The sequence below is a fragment of the Sturnus vulgaris genome, chromosome 1, assembly GCF_052056855.1.
Source record: "Sturnus vulgaris isolate bStuVul1 chromosome 1, bStuVul1.hap1, whole genome shotgun sequence".
Lineage (NCBI taxonomy): Eukaryota > Metazoa > Chordata > Aves > Passeriformes > Sturnidae > Sturnus > Sturnus vulgaris.
The window spans coordinates 106,710,568-106,729,881 of record NC_142243.1 but is presented as its reverse complement, the minus strand read 5'-3'; the positions used below and the strand labels follow the sequence as shown (position 1 = coordinate 106,729,881).

Sequence of the window (19,314 nt, the reverse complement as noted above, 5' to 3'; positions counted from 1 at the left end):
GAAGAGAAGATGCCATATTGAATATCATGGATCTGTGGATTCATAATTGATAAGCTTTAGAAAATGCTGGTATTGTGCTGGAGTTGAACTGCTCTGCATGCAGGACATAATTTTGTCAGGTCAGAAGACCACACAAGAAACGTGCCAGGTCATTGCAGAGCATTTCTGAATAAAGCCAACAATCTTAGCTGTTGATGTTGGCCTGTCCCTTACTTCATCTGCTGCCTCTCATAGTATTTAGTTTTTTCCCATGATGAATCAGACCATAATGGGCCTCAGTGGAGAAGTCACCTCTCGCTCTGTTACACTGAGCAGCCAGTCACTGACATTCAGGACTGTCCCTCCTTCCCCACAATGGCACAATGGGGCTGCACTGGAGGCTGTGCAACATCACACTTTCTCCAGGGCAGGTCTGACAACATAGCCAACTTCACTGATGATGTGTACACAGCTGCACAGAGTGATATTATATATCATAAAATACCATGTTCCCTGCAGCAGAGAGTCCCCTGACTCCTACAAGAGTCAACTCAACATCCCCAGGAGCATAGGGATTTCCCCAAAGTACATGTGATTTCTCCAGTGTGGGACCATGATCCATGTGACTTAGTCGAAGCTATTACAGAACTACAAATCTGAGTACACTGCCCAGCTCCACATAGAAGCAACACCACAAAATATCAGACACGATCCTTAGCCAAAACATTAGTAATCTAATTTCGGGATAACACAGACTCCTTCAAACCTGCATATTACACCACTGTAAGGAAAAAACCCTGGAAAATTGTGACACGAGACAGAGAAAGACAGCCAGCCCCAAAGTTTGTATTAACCACAGCATCACATCATAGTGACCCTTAGGAGTCAAACTGACACTGTGGAAAATCTTTGTACTACCCTTTTTAATCAGTTTTGCAGTACTTAGAATTCTTTTCTCTTTCCCCTCAGAAAATACAGTCTGGGTTTTTTTCTTTTTTTTCAAGGTAATTTATTACGTTTTTACTGCTTTTGCCCTTTTTGCATCACTAGATCCAAAATGTGTAGATATTCTTTAGTATTTTATGTTTCGTATTGTTAACCCTCATTGAAAGACCATACACAATGTAATTGATGAAGTCCTAAACTGCATAATCTAGTTGTCCTTTGTACTCTCTTCTTTTTGAAATCTGGTCTAAGTTTAATTTTTGCTTTGATTTGGTTTAGTGGGATTTTTTCTTGTTCACCTTTTTCTTAATCAGTTTGACTGGCTTAATTTAAAGATGGATTAAACCTTTTGAGTCCAAATTTGTTTTAAAAAAAAAAAGAAGGACTGAGCTGAAATCTCCAGAAGCAAAACATTACTAGAGGCTGGGTTTTCACTCAGTTCCCTAAAGGAAGGAGATGGTTTGTAGTACTATTTATTTATGCCTCTGACTAACAATTCCTGGTTTAAGTTACAATAAATTAAAAATAGACATACAGTGCCAAAGATCCACACTTCTTTGAAAGGCATGTTTTTTTGTATGACTTCGTTGTTTTATATTATGTCTAACAGTTATGTCAGAAACTGATGGGCGTTTGTTCTTTTTGGCATTTTTATAAATGCATGTGTCATGACGTGACATTCCTGGCTCTGGTCCATGACACTGCAGTTTCTAAAATACGTCGACATCTTCACATGCTCCGAAATGACTCTGTCTCATTTAGTTCAAGTCTACTTGAATAAATTATTTGTTAGCTTCTGCGAGTCCTAAGCTTCTAAGCTTTCTTGAGTAATAAAAAAATACCACTAAGTTGGCAGGTTGGCTTCTGGATTAATCAATTTTGCTTCTGGGCTTTTCCTCAGATCTTTAGTTTGAGCTCCCCTCTAAGACCTCATAAATGAATAGCATTATGAAAAGCAGGCATGGATTCATTATACACACAAAATTGATATAGAAACATATCCGTGATTAACTGTGTCAGCCACTTCAACAGCATTCAAAGATGTTTTGGGGAAGGCAGAAGCAGAGCAAAATACTGCATCCTGCTGAAACTGGGCAAAACTTTTAAAGAAGAACATATCTCATTTGTCCCAGCTGAAGTATAGGCAGTGGGATGCTCCAGCATCCCTTCCCAGTCAAACTGCAAGGGTGCATGGTGAGCAAAATGCTCGATTTTATGTTCAGGTGGATGCAAGCTATGTGACCATACCAGGCCAATGTGCAGGGTTGCAGTGTGTCTGTTGTTATCCATCCCCCCAAACAATCACATACGCTCATCGCTTTTAAAACAAAAATTCACTTCCTGTAACTTCTGTGCAAATAAAGACGCGCCCCATCTCTGCTGCAGAAATTCATAGTTCGGAAGAGCCGTTTTGGCCTGACAGAGGTTGGGGACCTCTCTCCCGAGGACATGAAGAAGATCCGCTACCTCTCCCTGATCGAGCTCACGGCCTTCTACGACGCGCTGGGCGTGGAGCTGAAGAGGAACCGTGTGGACAGGGTGCGGGGACGAGGTACCGTGTGTGGCATCCCCTGTGCTGTCACCCTCAGCCCCATCAGCTCTGAAAGAAGAGGCTGTGTTTCCTCGTTTTCACATTTTGTTGTTATTATTGTTTTTAAGAGAATGGTCTTTTTGGGGTCCCTCTCACCGTACTGCTGGAGAATGATCAAAAGAAGGTTCCTGGAGTAAAAGTGCCCCTGATCTTTCAAAAAGTGAGTATCACTTGGCTTGCTTGGCCACTAGGATTTGCTTTTCCACCATTTGCATCGACACTCTAAAAGAGTCATCAGATAAGAGAAGTTTCTGGCAGTGTTACAGACTGGCAGGTGTCTACAGACTGTCTGACTGAATATTATGGTTTGAAAACTTCATGACAAGGAGAGAAAATCTGCTCCTTTTTTAGTTTTTTATCTGTGATGAGGACCCTTTTTTGATTTTTGTAATTATGTGATACTACACAGGAAACCTCAGGAAAAAAATGTCTTTCTGTTTCTCTTTTTCATTAAAATATTATGTGTATGCAGAAGTGGCAGAGATGAGTTGTCTCAGGAGTTTTAATTTCATATTAATTCAGACCATAGGTATTACTTAGCTACTGTTTCCAGAATAGAAGTGGCGTCTTCTCATTGAGGTGTGTATGACAAGACAAGGGTATTTAAATGAGACATTTGGCCAGACAGGGATATCCTGGGGATGTCCTGGAGGCAGGTACACAGACACAAGTACATGTGCAATTGCACAGATTTACACAGATCTGAAATGCCAACAGATTTCCCTGTAAATCCTGATAAAAGAAGAAGTGTTGGGAAGCATCAGGGGAAAGACTGACACAACTTGAACGTTTACATGACTTTGCAATTAGCTCCACTGCTTCCCTATCAAGATAACATAGGAAATTACAAGAATTAGGGCAGGAAGCAGATCTGGTGGTGAAAATCCAGACCTGTATGATTAAATGCTGGGAAATTATTTTTTTCCTCAATGTTCAAAATTATGTAACATCAAAACATTTTTTATCTTCTTTTTTTTTTTTAATATCCAATTGGGGTGGAAATTTTAGTTCTCTGTTCACAGAAATTTCAAAATAAAATATCCTGAGATCATTTTCTCATCTGAGTTACCAGTTCCAAAAAACCTATGTTATCTATACACTTTTCCATTGTGTTCCTTGGGGCACACTTAAACATTTCTCAGAGGTTATTTTTCCTTCAAAACACCATTGTGTTAGAGTATATCTGCTGTTTCATTAATACATTTATGTGTCAATTGTTCTATAGCTGTGCCAACTCTCAAGTCAAGGACAGAGGGACCTATTGCATTAGCAGTTTTCTATGCTCTGCATACTTCTTACTTCAAGATCAGGACTATTGAGAAAAATTAGGCAGATTAATTTACATGAGCTGGCTGGATTTCATTAGCTGATTCCATAGAAATGTATCTTTTTCAGATTAGTTTCAAGGATACCTAGATTGAAAACAAAGTCAGGAGTATTCTTAAGTGCTTCTGAATATTTTCCTGGATTTTTTTTCTCTCTTCTTTTAGCTGCTACTCAAGCTTGAGGAAACAGGTTTGGAAACAGAAGGAATTCTACGGGTTCCTGGATCTGCCTCCAGAGTCAAGGTATACACTCAAGCCAGTTTTCTGTCTTCTGGACCACAGACTCTATGTAAAATAATACAGCATACACACAAATTCAGACTGCACATAAATACTGATCTGTGTAGCTCAGCATTCCTACTCCTGCCAGTGAAAGGTCATACTAGTTCCTGGGAACCAATAAATCACAGACCATTTGGTCTATTACTTTGCTTTTGTTAATGTTCTATATAAAGCACAGCCTTGATGCTGAATGCGATTTTTCTCCACAAAACTTTGAGACATCCTTTCAGTTTATCTCTGTCACCCAAAATTGCTGTGATCTTATCTCTGTTTTAATTTATTTCAGAAATGCAGAGTTCCTAAACTGAGTGAACATCAGATAAAGATCTTATTCTATGTCATTTTAACCTCTGTGTCATTTTATTTTTCATTTATCGCCTGTGATCTTGCAATTTCATGATCCAAGTGAGAGAAATTTGGCCTCTGTTCACTGCTGGCAGCCTGAAGTACTGCATTTTCACAGGCTATTTGTGGGCTATGAGCACAGTATAATTGGCACCCAATAACCTGGCACTGTGGGCCAGTAATATTTGCAATTGTTTCTCCAGACCAACTTCATTTCAGGAGCTGGAGGAGGCAGATTAGAAAAACAAGGCAGTTTTTTGTTTGGTTGGGTTTTTTCCTGGGCTTAGTAGGGTCTATCTCTTTCCCAGATTTTTGCTTTTTTTTTCCTTGGGCTTTTTTTTTTTTTATCTGATTTAAGCAGCACCTTACAGCATTGAGGGAGCATCCAACTCCCCCTTTTTCATCCTCAAGGAAGTTAGTGTTCTGAGTAGTGTTCTGAGTACTACTTTGTGCTCTGAGGTAGGAAGTCTCAACATTGTGTCAACCACACAAATGTTGGGGATTGCTAAATACTGAGCTGGGGATCATAAAGAAATGGCTGAATAAGAAAAAGCAGCATTACATGAAACACACCAAAGAGAGGCAGCATCATCCCAGCTCCTTTGACTCTGTGCATTGCTGAAAGTACCCAGAGCCTTGAAAAGTGCCACATCTTGCAGAAGGGAGCTCCTAACTTGCTCTGTACTTTTCAGCTTCCTCATCTTTTTCATACAAATGCTTGAATGTTATTTCACACAATCTCAAAATTTTCTAGCCTTTCCATAGAGATTACACAGCAGGGCTGTGCTCTAATTCAATTATTTCCATATTCTTTGCATACACTGTACTGTGTCTTGTTCACTTCTTTTTCACAACCTGTGTCCTGGGAGCTGCTATGAGATATGACTTCATATGCAACTCCTCTATACTATGTGGTAAGTTAAACTGCCCATATGAAAGTTTTAAATTATTTGAGTTTTGGTTTCATTTGAGTCTGCCCAACAAACCAACGAGCAAGAGATTTTTTCAAAGCAGATCCAGATTTCATCCTTCAAAAGCCTTCATACATTATTATGACATTAGGACTTGAGGGCATTCCAACTTTATTTCAGTCTCGTTTGGAGAAAGAAAAGGCATGTGGAAATGATTAAAGGTTACTCTTCTATAAAACAAAGAATAGAAGAAATTAATACAAGTTTTTGTCTGTAACAAAAGCTCCAGTGAACCAAAACTGTATGATAGTCCAGTGAAGGATTAATCATGTTTAATAAGATTGCAGCACATATTTTAAACGTATTAGATGCATACATAGATACATGTATACGAGGCAGGGGAGGGAAGGAATTGAGTGTATAAAACATATGCTTACCTGTGTGAAGAGATATATATAAGTGTATATATATGAGTACATATACAAAAAATGTTTGTGTTTCCAAAATCTTGCATTCTATTTCTCAGCAGAAAAATGTGGAGTAGAATTTGGTCCTCTTGTGCTTTTGATGAGGTGAGGATTTCTGTTCCACATTTCCAGTCAGTTACAGTAGAGAATTCAATCTAAGTGTTTGTATTGATTATGTGCAAAGGATGTGAATACAGAGGAAGCTGAGATAGCCCAGATTAAAACCAGTAAAATGTGCAAGTAAAAGTGAGACTGTAACATTTTATGCCAAATCCTGAATGACTTTCTACTTCCGTTTGTGCAACCATTCTACTTCATTATGTGTGACTGTACTTGATATGTAATTTCCTTCCATTCATGTGAGACGTGGCAAACAGAATTCATTTTTAAAAGCTTTTCTGCCTGAATGGACTGAACTTTTTTCATAATATTAAAGTACATCTGACAAAATCGTGATCTGAAACCAAATATTTGCTACAGATATATTTTGTCATAAATGGTCTCATAAAAAGCAGCAGCAAACTTCCTATGGATAGGACAGTGTTTGGCCACTAATAATTGTGAAAGCTGCATTATTTATAGATATCCTTACACTAAAATACTGTCCTTCAATCTTCTTAACTCAAAAAATTTTGAGGAGCTTGCATTTTCCAAAACACATTATTCAAATGGGTTTTGAATGCATTTTGATTCTGGGTTTGAAGCCAAATCCTTTTCCTATTAGGAGTCTTGCTGAGTATTTCCCTTTAACATGTGTTTTGAACACTGACTAGTGACCCTCCAGAATAAAACTGACCTCTGTTATGGAGCAGGATGCTGCCATTGGAGAACAAGGGGATTAAATGAAAACCCAAAATGGTATCATCATCAATTCTATGTTAAACTTCTCCTGTGTTTTCAGGGGTTTGGGGATTCTTTTTTATTCATTAAGGTATTTCTGACGGTAATGGTTTTGTATCTTATTTTTCTACAATTTGACCAAATCTAACTATAATTATCCTAATATAAAAGTTCCTTTCAAAGATGGGAAGACCTGAATTTTAAGCCATTTGCTCAAGGCCCATGGATTCAGACTATCTAGCAAGTTCACTGGCAGTGAGGAAGAAACACCACTCCCTTGTGACTTAAGGGTCAAAACCTCTAGAGAGTGTTTTAAACAAAAAGAAAAACTGTGCTGAGATTTCTGTTACTAGTTCTAAGACATTGCACAAAATTGCCTTGTTTAAAGATGGTTCAAATTGTTCACTGGCAGAAATCTAGCTATAGCAAACCACACTTAGCCTGGGTTGCCAAATATCTGCAGGAACTTGACTTGTTAACCTGCTCTGAGCTCCACATGGCTGTGCCTAGGCTGTCACTGGTTTAGGGCTGCTTTAATTCAAGGGATGTACACACTGGCCTGCTGCTTGTAATGGGATTTCTGAAGTGATCACAGACTGCTGGATCAGCAGCAATGATTGAAGGCCAAACGTTTCTTTTATCTTTCAGAATCTTCATCAAGAACTTGAGGCAAAATTTTATGAAGACACTTTTGACTGGGACCAAGTACGAAATAACGATGCAGCGGGACTGCTGAAAATGTTTATAAGAGAGCTCCCAAGCCCACTCTTCACAGTAGAATATTTGCCTGCATTCATCACACTAGTAGAAAGTACGTGGAAATGGAGCTAGTATGGACTGAAAATATGATTAAATGCAAGAGTAGACATTACGTTTTTTTCTCTCTCTGAAGTATATGGAGAAAAATCGTGTAATTTTTTTTCTCTCTGAAGCAGAGAGAAAAGCAAACCCAGTGCTTTGCCTAAACATTTTAATTTTCTGCAAGATTTTGTTTTCAAAGGAGAAAGGTGTCTGCATTCAGCTAATAGCACAGGCTTGTTATGTGAACAAAATAACAGTTTAATGTAAAATTTGAAACCTGTGAGTAAACAGTGACTTTCATATAAAGACTGATTCACATTAACCATAGGTTTCACAATGAAAATTTCTGCAAGGTAAACTCAAATCACTGTCCTTTATTTACTGGACCAACTTCTGTTGAAGTTTATGTTGAGGTCAGACCATTGGTACAGAGATATGTGTGAGTGCAGAAAGGCAGCTGAGCTTTGTTTTCAGTGTACATACACCCTCTCAATCTCAGTACATTTTGTTCATTTCTCTTCCAGGAGGAATGCAATTATACCTTGCCATACCAATGACTTCACTGTAAAGTCACTTGAGCTAGGACAGACTGAAAGTCTCAGGATGGTGAATTTATTAGCAAATTGGTACAGAAAGCTGAGGATCTTTACATAAAGTTGCAGTCATGCTTTCAGTGTCTCCATGAGTAGCTTAAATTGCAGAAGGAGGTGACCTCTTCCCATAAACTTCACACACCTGAATGTGCTCCTTGTGAATCCCAGGCTGCATGCAGTTAAAACAGCTCAGCAGTTTGGAGAAGACTGAACAGGAGATGTCTGTGCAGAATGAAGTGACTTCATTCCCTACAACAAATACACAGATATCTAAGGGAAACTAGCTAGTACTAAAAAATACTGGATTGTTACTATGTAGATAGAGTTTTACAGCGCCTTGTGTCCCTGTGTGACAAAGAACCAAGATGATGAGGAAAAGCCCACTCATTAAGGTGATTTTATATTTGAGGAAAAGTATATGGTTAATCAACACCTAAGCATGCTAGTCTCAACCAGGCACTAGTTGGTATTTCTAGAATTGCTGACACACAAGGTTTTTAGAACAAACCAATTGTAGTTGGGGTTTCAAAAGCATTAATTATTCATGTCCTCAGAAATCTCCAAGATCAAGTTACAGCTACAAGCTTTGCATCTGTTGATCATGCTGATGCCCGAGGCCAACAGAGACACAGCCAAGGTAAGTTCTTCATCTGCTATCACCTGACATCTGTGGTGCTTTTGACTTTTAATTGAGAGACTCATTTTTTTTCAGATGCTACACCAGGAAAGTATTAATCTGCGTTTCTGATGATTTCATTGAAAAGATGTTCAAATTTCCTGGCTGTCATTTCTTTTACAAGCAATTAAATAGTTACTGGGGGTATCCAACTGCTGGATCTCAGGCATCATTATTATGGAGCACTCATTTCAAAGAGGCATATTCCTTGCTTAGTTTGGACAAAGGAGGTCCAGTTCTTGTATTTTCTGTATAACTGAAATTCTCCAGGATTAATTTAAAAGAGGAGCTGCCCTCTAGAAGCTTGCCTAATGCACTCCTGGTACTGGAAGGGCATCTGTACCACAGATGTCAGGAGCTCACCCTCAGCTGGCTTGCCTTACAAACCCATGCCCACCCCCACGCACTATTTCCTGAAACAAACAGTGGCTACAAGAATTCTGGATGCTTGAGAGCTCCCAGATCTGACTGCAGCTATGTCCTGACCCTAAGAGATGCTGGTTGTATCTTTGGGCCTGTTTCTACATCAAGGAAACCTGAGTGAACCACTTCCTGGGAACTTCCAGATATTTTGTCAGGTCCCCAGCTCATCAGGTGATGAGACCATGCAGGTCTCACACCTCTGAAAGCCTTTCACTAGTCAGTTTAGATACAACTTTATGAGTTCAAGTGCCTTCTTTACCTCTATTTATGTATGCAGTAACAAGGGATAAAAACAACAGCTGTCTTCAAAGTGCCTGGAGGTCTACTAGTGCTCTCTAAAGAATGGGGGTTGTTTCTGCCACTGAAGTTCATTTAGGTACAGAGCTGCATATGTAAAACACATGCTAGAGAATTAATCTTCATTATTACTTTATTATTAATTAGGCTTCTGTACGAAGATAGAAGTGATGACAAAACTCTCTACACAGCTCCACTCTCTTGTCTATAATGAGATTTTAGAAACTTCTCCAACACAGTTTCTATTTTGTAATTCTTGGGTTCGTAAAAATGTTTTAATTGCTATATCAGGGTACAAAGAGAGTGGCTTTAATAGTGTGATTTTTGTGGTTTAACCAAGAGTCAGCTAATACCTGTCATGGTTTAATCCCCTTCTTTCATCTTCCTCCCACCTTTTTATACTGAACATAATGTCACATGGTCTGGAATATCCCTTTGGTCACCTGTCCTGGCCGAGTTTCCTCCCAATTTCTCTTACACCTCAGCATTGGGCAGTAGGAAAAGGCCTTGCAAGGCTCTAAGCAAGGCCTGCCCAGTAATAACAAAAAAAAAATCTATATTATCTATATTATTAACACTGTGTACAGCACAAGTCCCAAACATAATCCCATACCAGTCATCATGAAGAAAATTAACTCTACCCCATCTAAAGCCAGCACACCACCACATCCATTCCTTCACTCCTCCCCACTCCCAGTGAGATGAGTGAGAAAGTTTTTAAAAAAAATGAAATTCATGGGTTGAGACAGTAACAGATTAAGAGGACAGAAATGAATGGGAAAATAATGATTAATTAATTAGAACACACAAAACAAATGGTGTACAGTACAGTTGTTCACCACTCACTGACTGATGCCCAGCCAGTTCTTGAGCAGTGGGCCCAGACCAGTTTTCCCCGCAGTTTAGATCCTGAGACAATGCCATAGGGTATGGAATATCCCTTGGGAGTCAGCTGTCCAGCCTGTGTCCCCTCCCAAGTCCTTGTGCAGCCCCAGCGCCCTTGCTGGCAGGGCAGCATGAGAAGCTAAAGATTACACTTGACTAAGTGTAAACACTGCCTAGCAACAACTAAAACATGAGTGTGTTATCAACATTATTCTTATCCTAAATCCAAAACACAGCCCTGTACAAGATACAGGAAGAAAATTAACTCTATTCCAGCTGAAAACATAACAGTGTTGCAGAAGGACTCATTGGTAGACCCCAACTCTAACCACAGCTGCAGTCTGTGCTATTTAATCATTCAAGCAAAATTCTGAATAAACTACCCAAAAGAGGAAATTAATTTCCTTTGCCTCTGCCAAGCATGTGGAGAAGTAACATTAATGAGCAACCACTTAGCTCTTCTTGCTTCTGTTATCCCAGAATAAAAGTTTGGGGAGTGCTGGCAGAAATTTCAGGTTGTATTACCTGTGTGACTGGTGCAGATTTGAAGAGACACCAATCACCTCAAGTGACAATTAAAAGCATCGGCCAGATACATCAAAATGGACACTTGGTAATCTGTGCAGAAAGTAACTATTCCCTCACAACACATGTACACCTTAGCTCTACTATAGGATTCAGAGCCTTAGTGTAGACACTGTATTTGCCTTATAAATTTGGGACTATGCTCTAAGTGATAGGTAATTTATTAATGTATATTTTGATAACATTAGCTATTCCTCTGTGGTTGACACAGGTTGTTGTAACAATAAATATCAGAGTAATATAAATACAATGATAAAACCACTAAATTTCACCTCCAAGTGGAAATATAGCAGCTAGACATGTGCATTTAAAAATGCTGCATTTCAAATGTAAATTATTTCCTGAGATTAAACAAGTTTGGGGGTTTTTTTTCCAGGCCTTTCTTCAGTTCCTGAAGAAGGTGGTTGCTAATGAAGGGAAAAACAAGATGAATTTGTGGAACGTGTCTATGATTGTTGCACCAAACCTCTTCATCTACAAAGGGAAGCGTGCAAACCAGCAAGAGATGCAAGCAGCCGCCACCACGGCGCACATTGTGCGGCTTTTAATCCGGTACCAGGACATCCTGTGGACAGTGAGTAGGGCTGGGGCCCCCTTATGGTTCCACTGCAGTGCAGTATTTTGCTATATGCAGGAGATATGCAGAAATCAGAATAAACTGACCTTCCAAGGAGAAGCAGTTTCTTTGGAAACTGACTGGAGTCTTCCATATCTAGAAGGAGGCACTCTGACAGATATTCCTAGATTGAGAGCTACCTTAGTTATCTAAGACATCCATTTTAGCATCAATTGCTTTCTGGAAGTACCTCTCCCACACCATTGTTTATACAGAGTGATGCATAGAAGAATTATTTAATCTGGATGTGTAGGTGATATGTCTAAACTTGAATGTGATTAGATGTCTGTTTAAAGTGTAGCCCACAGTAAAATGGGACAAAAGTGTGTGCAACTTTCTGGGCTTTTGAAGGCTGGCCTGAAGATATTGACAGTCTCACATTGTTCATAACAGAGGGAGAGTATAATGGGGATTGCAAAGACTACCTCCTAATAAAGTTCCTGCAGCTGCAAACATCACTTCAGAGTTTCATATGATGTGAAAGATGAAATACAGTTTCACCAAAGGAATAACTGTAGGTTGTTAGAGGAAGCTACTGATTGCATATATAAACAGAGTTTCTGCTGCTTAAAATTTGGTGCCCTCCAAAAGACCCAACACATTGGGAAAAAATTACTGTATATTCTCAGATCTGGTTTCCTCTATCTAGGTCCCATCCTTCCTGATTTCCCAAGTGAGAAAAATGAACGAGGCAGCAATGAACAACAGCAAGAGGCAGCTGATGTTTGACAAAGGAGTGAGAAAACTTCTGAGGAGAAAGACCATGGAACGGGAGAGACCTGAAAGGCCAGAGGTGTGATAAAATGATACACGTTTCAAGGGCAGCTTTAAACAGCCTTCCTCCTTTATCTCATGAAATATTCTGGGAGTGGGGAGGAAATTTTGCCATACAAAATAAGCTGATTTGAGAGTTATCTTGGAAGGTGCGCTTCCCAGTTCAACACTCTTATAAGACAAAGTTTTGGGAATTGATTGAGAAAACGTAAGGAAGGCAGAATGATTTCCAGCAGCCAAAGCTGCCAAGCTGGATTTTAACCTGTTTTGTAAGAAATGGTTATATGTGGACTGTCCCTGACAGCAATGATTTATAGATATTCAACAAATACACGTATCTGTAGCTGAGTAGTAGGATGGTCTATATTAGGATTAATTGCATTTATCCATGTCCTGGTACAGTCCACTTGATATTCTCCTTGCAAGCTTTAGTCTTAGAGCTTTGCAACGACTTTGTAAGCAGAGAGAAAATTCAGTTTGCCTATCATAGATACCTAAACTGTGACTAAATGTTAAGTGCCCAATGAAGTAGATTATGTTGTTATTCCCTCTATAGTCGGAGGAGAGAGGTGGATACTTTTGAGGATTTCCAGGGCTCCAGAAGCAGTTTTGACTTAAGAAAATCTGATAGAAAAACCTTTATTTGAAGGTCTTAAAGCCACCAACTTTTATCTACTGCCTAGAAACTTACTTGGGGTATGCTGCTTTGATAGGCAACTAAAATTATTTTACATATTAGGTGCAATATACAATTTGGGCAACAAGACATGTCATGTCTCCATGAACAACATACACATTCCCTATAGCAACTTACATGCATTTCCATGTAGTAACTACCTTTAATAACATGAAGAGGAAGTATTTAGAGTCTTAAATGAATGTTTGAAAGAATGAAGACAGGTGAATTGTAAGAGAACTAATCGAGAAAATGGTAAAGGACTCTATAGTTGTTGAAGAATAGTCTTGAAGAACAAAAGAAAAGACCAGTTAGGAAGGAATGATATTGCAAGGTTATGAGACATAGAGAATGAGCCACCTAGTACAGACAAGAGAAAATGCAGAAGGTAATGTATGGGGGAAAAGCAGAAAAATAATGTTATATATGAGTGGTGAATCGATTCTAATTCACCTTTCTCAAGAAATTGCCAGCACTGACGGAAGTATTGTATGTAGGGTAGGACATACATTGGTGCTGCAGATGGAGACAGAGATGTTTATTTTAAATGGCAGTCTAGACTACTGTGCTGCAAAGTTAAATTCAGCCTGGGATGAACACAGATAGACTTCTCTGAGGAGAGTCAATTACTGAAGTCATTGCACCTTTGGGAAGACAAGTCCATTGATTGGAGTAATTGGCTTTACATCTAATAAAAATGAGGGTAGACATGACAAGGAGCTGAAATATGAAGGGTAAATTGGAGGCAAACTCTGTTTGGATAACTGAGTTTAATGTTGAGAGCACTTAACACAGTCCCCAGGTCTCAGATGTTCTAAATTACACAGAGACTGGAGAGACTATTGTGTTCTGGTCAGCATGGTATTAACTGGATTAGAACTGGAATGCAAACCTTGCTAATTGATTTATCCACCATTAATCATGGAAGAGTGCATAAACTTCATAGATGATCATTTGAACCCTACACAAGGTCAAATTTCAAATTAACAGAAGCCATATGGTACTTGATGTTTTAGTGTCCACTCACTTCAATCTAATTGAAGATATAGGAAGCAGAAAGAGAGAACTGGATCTTTATGCCTCAGGAGAATTTCATCTTTAGAAGGAAGAGCAGATATTCTTAATAATTTTTGTGTTTTCAAACAAACAGTTCAGTGACCAATGTTTACAGAAATAAGTTAAAGTTACAATTCGAGGACTTTACCTTGTGTGCATTTATGTGCTACATACCAAAGAATTTGTGTCTTTGTGTTGTACATGATTTGTGTCTACAGATTTGCATTTGTATGACTGTAAATGTCGTTTGAATAGCCAAGAGAATGCAGGACAGTGAGTTTTGCAGGCAACCTCAAATGAGGTTGTAGAACTGCTTCCAAATTGAGCTAGAGCAATATTTGCCTTAGACTTACTCTATTGAATATTGATTTTAGGGAGCTGTCACTTTTCCTCCATACTTGCAGTCTGACATACCCGAGGGGGTGATCAGAGTTTATGCTCCACTGCATTCAAAAGTCTCTATGGCAATTCAACTCAACAGCCAAACAAAAGCCAAAGACATCCTGGCTCGGTTCCACTGTGAAAACAGGTGAGTAAAGCAGAGCATTTTGTTTTTCTGAACAACAATGTCAGAACTATAAATTAGTAATTGTTTCCTCTTCAAAGATTCATTGTGTTACAAGAACTTTTTTACTAGTCTAAAATTGCTAATTTATGGTTATGTTGGTTAAAGAAATTTTAACCACTTATCTTACTCTTTTTATTTTACTTAATAATTGGCTCCTATACAGAATCAATTTGCCCTCCCTTTAGTAGACCATTATGAAAAATGTACATTAAACATATATTTTGTATACTTGCCACATAGAGAACCTAAAGAGATTGTTTTACATCTATCTATAAGTCTAGAATGTTTTTATTTCTGTAAGGTAATAATTATTAACAGTTATGGGAAATGGTAAATTGTGTCTGAAAGTCTTTTCTGCAAAGTTCTTCCCATGTTACTACATAATTCTATTCTTTGAATAGATAATATAAAATAAATAATATAGAAGGTTTAGTTGACTGTGATGCAGTAATCTAGCTCTGTAGCAGATTCATTATTCTGCAGTGGTCCATTTGGCAGAAGCTGTGGGTTTTGCTAAGGCAGTTAAACAGGGGAAAAAATGTCAAACTTTAGTTTACCATAGATGATGGGTGATAAGGCAGTGGTTATAACAGAAAGACAAACTGAAAGGTTTTTTTCCACCCTAGCCATGGATCATCACAGAACATGAGAGGCCAGATCCAAAGTTTACATGAAATTGGAGGAAATATAGGTAGGTCTCAATTTTGAAAATTAATTCTGAATGTCCTTAACCTCCTACAACACCTCAGGGCAGCACTGTTTTGACACAGCTGGTTCTCTCCTACCCTCCAGTCCATTTGGAGGAAAGGAGCCTGACCCAAAAGCTGTTAGAATCAATGTCATTATTTATTCCAACTCCAGAGTGCCAGGAGGGCCACCCCACAGGAGAGAATGAACCCAGCGGCTGGATGTCAGCAGCACTTCTTACAGTCTTGCCAAATTCAGCTGACCTTTTGCTTACCTCTCTCACTCTGTAACTGAGAATTTTTCCATGGTTAAGAAATCCTTAGTCTTCCTATTGCAAGCACATTCCACCTTGCTGTCAATCCTTTTTCCAAGATTTCTTTCTTTCTTACTGTATGTAAGTGTTAACTTCTCACAAATAAAAATCCACTAATTGTGAATTCAGCCCCTGCATATATGGGTGTTCTATACTCACACTAATCTGTGTGCTTTATGTAGATTGCAAATTCCTTACAATAGGGCTTTTGTCTTCTGTTTCATGCAGTGACACATCTTATAATAATAACAACAGTGGCTTGCCCCACAAGTTTCTGGCCTAAAGGTCAAAAAACATATTTTAATTTGAGATTACACAATCCTGGCTCTCTCCTTTCTCTGTTCATACCAAAATTCCAGATGCTCTGTTGTAGTCAGTTGTGAATTTTCTGATTAGATTATTCCTTATTTCTTCTAGATTCAGCTCTAAAGAGTTTCTGTAAAGTTATTACAAAACATCACAGACTTACTTCAGTAGCAATCAGAAATCTATATTTATTACTGATGATAACACAAAACTAAATTGGATTAGTGATTTGTTTTGTCTGTCCAAACAGGATGACCAACTTATGCTAAAAGAGAAAAACAATCCTAAAGGCCTTGTGAAACAATCCCAAATACTCCTACAATGGTCTTCTAAAAAACGGAGACATTTAATTTGCATCTTCATTTAAAATAATTTTTATAGTCCTAGATCCTTCAGGGTACTTTAATCCACTGATTAAGCATTAATTCATTTATATAGCTTTCACTTGAATAAAATCATTAGGACCCCAGTGACCTTATAAGTAACCGTACAAAAATTTTACCATAATCTTGTGTCACAGCAAAGTAACCTCACCAGTGAAATGACTTCATTACCCCATGTAAATGCAATATAGTCTAACAAATCAACTTAACTCTAGAATTTATTGCCTTATTACTCAACTAAGAGGCACGAAATCCTCATTCTGGCAAAGGCAGCCACAACTTCCCAATCACCAGCTAATGAAACAGCTGGAGTGCAGAGAATTTTTTTTTAAACCAGCAAATTGGCAACTCCCAAAAACCTTATTAGAGTCCTGCAATTCTTTACAAGATCCTACTGTATGGGAACATACTGTTTACAGAGCTACTTTTTCAGGATTTAAAAACAGTGTAGAAGTCAGACAGCTGTAATTCCAGCTAAGTAAATCCAAAGAAATAAAACCCCTCCATACTGTAGCACTTGCACTAACAGTGTTGTTGATGCTTCTAAAGAGACCATATTCACCATTTGACTAAATGTCTTCCCATTATTCAGTGTAATGCAGGACATCCTGCCTGGAAGTGACAGTGAATTCACGACTGTCACAGAGTAAAATCACTGGCAAATTTACCAAAGCCCCACTGGCAAGTTTACCCAGGCAACATTTTGGCTGGATGGGCACACCAAACCAGGCTTGCTGTGTGCAAGTCAGAGAAACTTTCAAGGACGTTTTAACAGAGCTCTGTCCCTGTGTGCTCAGAACATCCTATGATTCATGGCTGACAATTTCCTTTTCAGGTCAGCACTGTTTGGATCCAGATGCGTTCATGCTAGATGTCTACCGTGCAAATCCTCATGCAGAATGGGTGATAAAACCAAAAGCCAGCTGAAGCAGAAGGCAGCAGTGTACTGGACAAAAGCCAAATGGACAAGAGTGATGCCTGTCATTTTAAGCAGCTCTTGCAGAGACAAAACAAAATGGTAGCTACAGGACATCGTTCCTTCCTACTGTACTGTCCAACTGATGGTTAGCACACAGTACTTTCCATCGGAAAAAATCACGTTAGTTATGCTTTCATATGGATTACACTTGTGCCAGTTGGCCCAGGAGGTGAGGAGGGCAGACCAAGGTACGGTGTTCATTTCCTGACCTGGTGTTAGAACAGTTTTTGGAAATAATGCAGTGGCATCAGATGAATGAAACACTACTGACCACAGCATAACACAGAAGGATGACAGAGACATTGGAGAAGGGAAGGTGTCTGCCAGGCATGGAAGGTGGGAGCTCAACACGCAGCAGTGCCAAGACAGCTGTGTGAAGTCCAAACCTTTCTGCTGAAAGTAAACCCATACAGTGTGTGTTACTGCAATATTTGTGTCTCTCAGTCACTCCTCATGAGTACCTGATACTGGAGGAGGGAGGCAGGAGGAGGAACTATAGATAGCTGTACTGTTTAGTGTACATACCACTCTGTATCTCGCTACCAGTCTTCCAAAGTCATCTGTTTGGATCCCTCAGCTGTGTGCAATTGTATTGCCACAAACCACACTCCCCTCCTTTCCCCTGTCACACAAATTTCAGGAGACAAAGGCTAGGTGAAAAGCGGCAAATACCCCTAGCTCTGCCTTTTACTTGATACTCTCAGAATTAAATCTGTGTAATGCCAGACTATTAGATGTGTTAATGGTGCCACTTACAGTCAACACCTTTTTTGTTAAGCATTATAGTTTCTAATTTGTAACCTAATTCTTTTTATTTTGTTTATTTTAGCTTTAATATGTAAGCAATTTTTATACTCTTCAGCTGCATCAACAAGAGAGATCTTTGTTCAGGTCTTGTATAATACAGCATGGAGAAGAAACAGGGCTTCCAATGAGAAAAGGGATTTCATAATTTACACATTAGGTCTTTAAAACCATAGCCAATCTAGGCCTAGTTGTGCTGGAATTTTACAAATACATAGCAAATTGCAGCTGGCATGCAATCTAAGCAAACACAAAGGCTGACAAGAGAATAGTGGGCTGCAACTTCATTGGGAATGTCAGCTCAGATGTCTGGTTTGGAGCTAGTCACAAGAGCAAGCTATGTTCTTCACTCAGTCATCTCACCTTGGACTACACTGAATTAAAAGAGGCTTGTTGAGTAGGGAAATCACAAATCTCTGGAAATGAGCAAGTATTTTTTCATCTGTGTCATATACAGTAAGTGGGAACCAATGCCTTCAACTGCACTGCAATGTCCCAATCATTAGATGATGATGTTGCACAATGGAACCATCCCCAGCCTGAGCAATGATTTTTGTTCCTGATCTGGACACAGGGATGAGGCAGAAGCTCTGTTTATTACATAGCAATTTAAAAGCACACTGAATCAAGTCCTCCAGGTGAACATAAAGTCTGCAGAGAAAGCCTGTAACTTGTGATGCTCTGCTGAAGCTGTGCAATGAGGATCTGAACCAGAAGCAGAGCCATGTGTCAAGTTAATTGTATTCTCTGGTAGTTAACTTTCATTGTTAGTGGTCAGTGAAAGAAATCAGCGTTGAATCAGTAACTTCACCAGAAATAATAATGTCTACAGAGGGCAGATCCTGTCTTCTTTCTTATCTTTTTGCTTTTTGATAAAAATGATAAAAAAATTACCACAATTGTCTTTAAAACAGTGACATTTTAAACTTTCTGGTTGTTTTGGTTTTTTTCGGGTTGTTTTTTTTTGTTTGTTTTTTTGGGTTTTTTTTTTGTTTGGTTGGTTGGTTTGGGTGGGTTTTTTGGGGTTTTTTTGGGGGGGGTGTTGTTGTTGTTTGTTTGGGTTTTTTGTTTTCTTTTGTTTTTCCTTTTTCTTCTTAACACTAAAGGAGACATTAGTTGCAGCCAGGAAAAAAAACAGGACAGTTGTATTATAAAATACACTCCTTATTTTGACAACTATTTATTTTAAGTATACAAGAGATAGTAG

The 19,314-nt window shown here is 38.8% G+C and overlaps 1 protein-coding gene across 2 annotated transcripts in view; it reads left to right on the top strand.

Annotated features, from left to right (window-relative positions):
* ARHGAP28 (Rho GTPase activating protein 28) overlaps nucleotides 1-19,065 on the top strand; it is a 73,197-nt gene extending 54,132 nt beyond the window's left edge. Inside the window, exons 6-15 of one of the 2 annotated variants that reach the window (XM_014871234.2) lie at nucleotides 2,311-2,476; nucleotides 2,584-2,675; nucleotides 4,006-4,083; nucleotides 7,334-7,496; nucleotides 8,634-8,716; nucleotides 11,322-11,519; nucleotides 12,211-12,354; nucleotides 14,472-14,596; nucleotides 15,262-15,326; nucleotides 17,160-19,065. In XM_014871234.2, coding sequence (XP_014726720.2) covers nucleotides 2,311-2,476; nucleotides 2,584-2,675; nucleotides 4,006-4,083; nucleotides 7,334-7,496; nucleotides 8,634-8,716; nucleotides 11,322-11,519; nucleotides 12,211-12,354; nucleotides 14,472-14,596; nucleotides 15,262-15,326; nucleotides 17,160-17,251 — 1,206 coding nt within the window. In that variant the 3' untranslated portion in view covers nucleotides 17,252-19,065. Of the gene's footprint in view, nucleotides 1-2,310; nucleotides 2,477-2,583; nucleotides 2,676-4,005; nucleotides 4,084-7,333; nucleotides 7,497-8,633; nucleotides 8,717-11,321; nucleotides 11,520-12,210; nucleotides 12,355-14,441; nucleotides 14,597-15,261; nucleotides 15,327-17,159 lie in introns of both variants that reach the window. The other variant, XM_014871233.2, reaches the window with a different exon arrangement.
* The last annotated feature ends 249 nt before the right edge of the window (nucleotides 19,066-19,314 follow it).